General features: G+C 47.1%; 1 protein-coding gene across 1 annotated transcript; it reads left to right on the top strand.

The window, feature by feature from the left end:
* Positions 1 to 291: 291 nt before the first annotated feature.
* On the top strand, positions 292 to 1,521 carry LOC135203460 (golgin subfamily A member 6-like protein 25). The gene has a single exon (XM_064233184.1). The coding sequence runs from the start codon at positions 292 to 294 to the stop codon at positions 1,519 to 1,521; it is 1,230 nt and encodes a 409-aa protein (XP_064089254.1).
* Positions 1,522 to 2,533: the final 1,012 nt, after the last annotated feature.

Raw genomic sequence — 2,533 nt, forward strand, 5'->3', positions numbered from 1 at the left:
CAGGAGGAGGATATTGCCGCTCTCAAATTCGACGTGGCACTGAAGGAAAGAGAAATCGCGGAGGTTAGAAGAGCTCTCGACGAAGAGAGTCGAAGGAACATAATCCTGCAGTCTCAAATAGAAACACTGAAATCCCGCGTTTCTAAACAAGAAGAAAATGGTGATGAAAACGCCGAGACGAAGCAGGAGACGAAAGAGGGGCTCAAAACAAGAGAAGAGAGAGCAGAAGACGACGACGTTAGGAAAGCAATAGGAGTGTTAACAGAGGGACAAGCAGCGCTACAGAGACGGATGAACGAAGAACTGGAGAAGAGAGAGAAAATGGAACAATTGCTCGAGAGTCTTCTGAATAAAGTGGAAGAAAAGCCAGGGCGGACAACTGAGGCCAAACGGCAAGAATGCTCGGAAGAAGAAGAAGACAAGGGCAGGGAGGAGGTTGTTAGTGAATCATTGTACGCTTATTATAGTGATTCGGCCTACTGTCTGCTGGCCACGGAAGAATTCGCCAGGATAGAAGAAGGCAGGACGGAGGAAGAAGCCGAAGACGAAGCTAGTATGTCTGGAAGGACGAGGAAGGGGAAGAAAAGGAAGAGACCCCTGGCCTGGAGATTCAGAGCCAAACGTTGGAAGCTACAAGAAAGGAGCTCGGTGTTAGAATCCACCGCCCAGATAGGAGAAGGGAAAAAGGCGCAGAATAAAAAGAAGAAGAACAGGACGACGACGACGAAGCGCCATCTAAACTACTACGAGGACATGCCCGAGACTCAGGCGCTGCGCAAGGAGCTGGACAGGCAAGACCAGGAGCATCTGTACCTGAAGGACCAACTCAGCAACCGAAAAGTCAGATACCAACGTCTCCGAGATGAACTGGGCGCCAAAAAACTAGAGAACATGGTACTAGAGGATCGAGTTGCTGAGATGAAAGAAAACGTTCGAATAGTCAATGCAGCGGCGGAGGATCTTGAGAAGCAGCTGAACAGGGCGAACTGCATCGTTACCCAACAGGACGAGGAAATTGACGTCTTGAAACGTAAACTTCAAGAGATGAATTTAATCAATAAAAAGAAATCGAAAATATGTGACGAGAAGGGAGACGAGTTCTTCCAGTGCGCGAGACAGAAGGCAAAGCTGGAAGAGCAGGTCGAGGAACTGCAGAGGGAAAACGAGAAGATGCGGAGGGAAGGAGACTCGAGGATGTGTGAACTAGAGCAGAAGAACCGCCAGCTACGCCTCTTGGAAGAAGAGCTGAAGGCGAAGGATGAAGAACTCAAGAGGGAAATCGAAAAAAACCCTGAGAATCTGGGGCTGGTGGATGCCCTGGAGGGTCGCCTGCAACGCATCATTCGTCAAAAGGACGAATTGGCCCACCAAGAGGAACAACTATTTTTGATGTGTCGTCATCAAAGGATGTTGATAGAAAGATACAAGCATGTGATAGATCTGCTGTTGGCTTGGCGAGAGAAAGTCAGGAGGAAATTAGAAGAGGGGGATTTCAATCTCGTACTCGCCAACCTTCATTAGCGGGGGAGGACAGGCACAAGGAGAATGAAGGAAAGAGGACATGGAAGGAATCAGAGTCCAGGATCGTGTGGGAAGACCTGGAGAGGGATGAGCAAATAAAAGTTGAGGGAGCGAGGGGAAAGGCATCCAAGGAGAAGGATACCAGAAGGCATCCCAGCCATTATAGATCCCAGAAGGCATCCAGAAGGATACCAGAAGGCTCGCAGGGATACCAGAAGACATACAGAGGGATACCAGAGGCATACCAGAAGATAATTCTGTGGGAATAATCTAGATGACCGGCTCTGCAGAAAGAAGGAACTCTTCCTTCGAGTATGCTATGTCCCTTGATGAAGATTCTTCTAATAGAAGATCTCTGTCAAAGCGGACAAATAGTCGGATATCTAGACCTATTCTTGCTGATGTCTTCCTTCTGGTCATTCTGTGGGAATAATCTAGAAGACCGGCTCTGCAGAAAGAAGGAACTCTTACTTCGAGTATGCTATGTCCCTTGATGAAGACTCTTCTACTAGAAGCTCTCTGTCAAAGCGGACAAATAGTCGGATATCTAGACCTATTCTTACAGATGTCTTCCCTCTGGTCATTCTGTGGGAATAATCTAGAAGACCGGCTCCGCAGAAAAAAGGATCTCTTCCTTTGAGTATGCTATGTCCCTTGATGAAGACTCTTCTAATAGAAGATCTCTGTCAAAGCGGACAAATAGTCGGATATCTAGACCTATTCTTACAGATGTCTTCCCTCTGGTCATTCTGTGGGAATAATCTAGAAGACCGGCTCCGCAGAAAAAAGGATCTCTTCCTTTGAGTATGCTATGTCCCTTGATGAAGACTCTTGTAATAGAAGATCTCTGTCAAAGCGGACAAATAGTCGGATATCTAGACCTATTCTTACAGATGTCTTCCCTCTGGTCATTCTGTGGGAATAATCTAGATGACCGGCTCTGCAGAAAGAAGGAACTCTTACTTCGAGTATGCTATGTCCCTTGATGAAGACTCTTCTACTAGAAGCTCTC

The sequence above is a fragment of the Macrobrachium nipponense genome, chromosome 36 (assembly GCF_015104395.2).
Source record: "Macrobrachium nipponense isolate FS-2020 chromosome 36, ASM1510439v2, whole genome shotgun sequence".
Taxonomy (NCBI): domain Eukaryota; kingdom Metazoa; phylum Arthropoda; class Malacostraca; order Decapoda; family Palaemonidae; genus Macrobrachium; species Macrobrachium nipponense.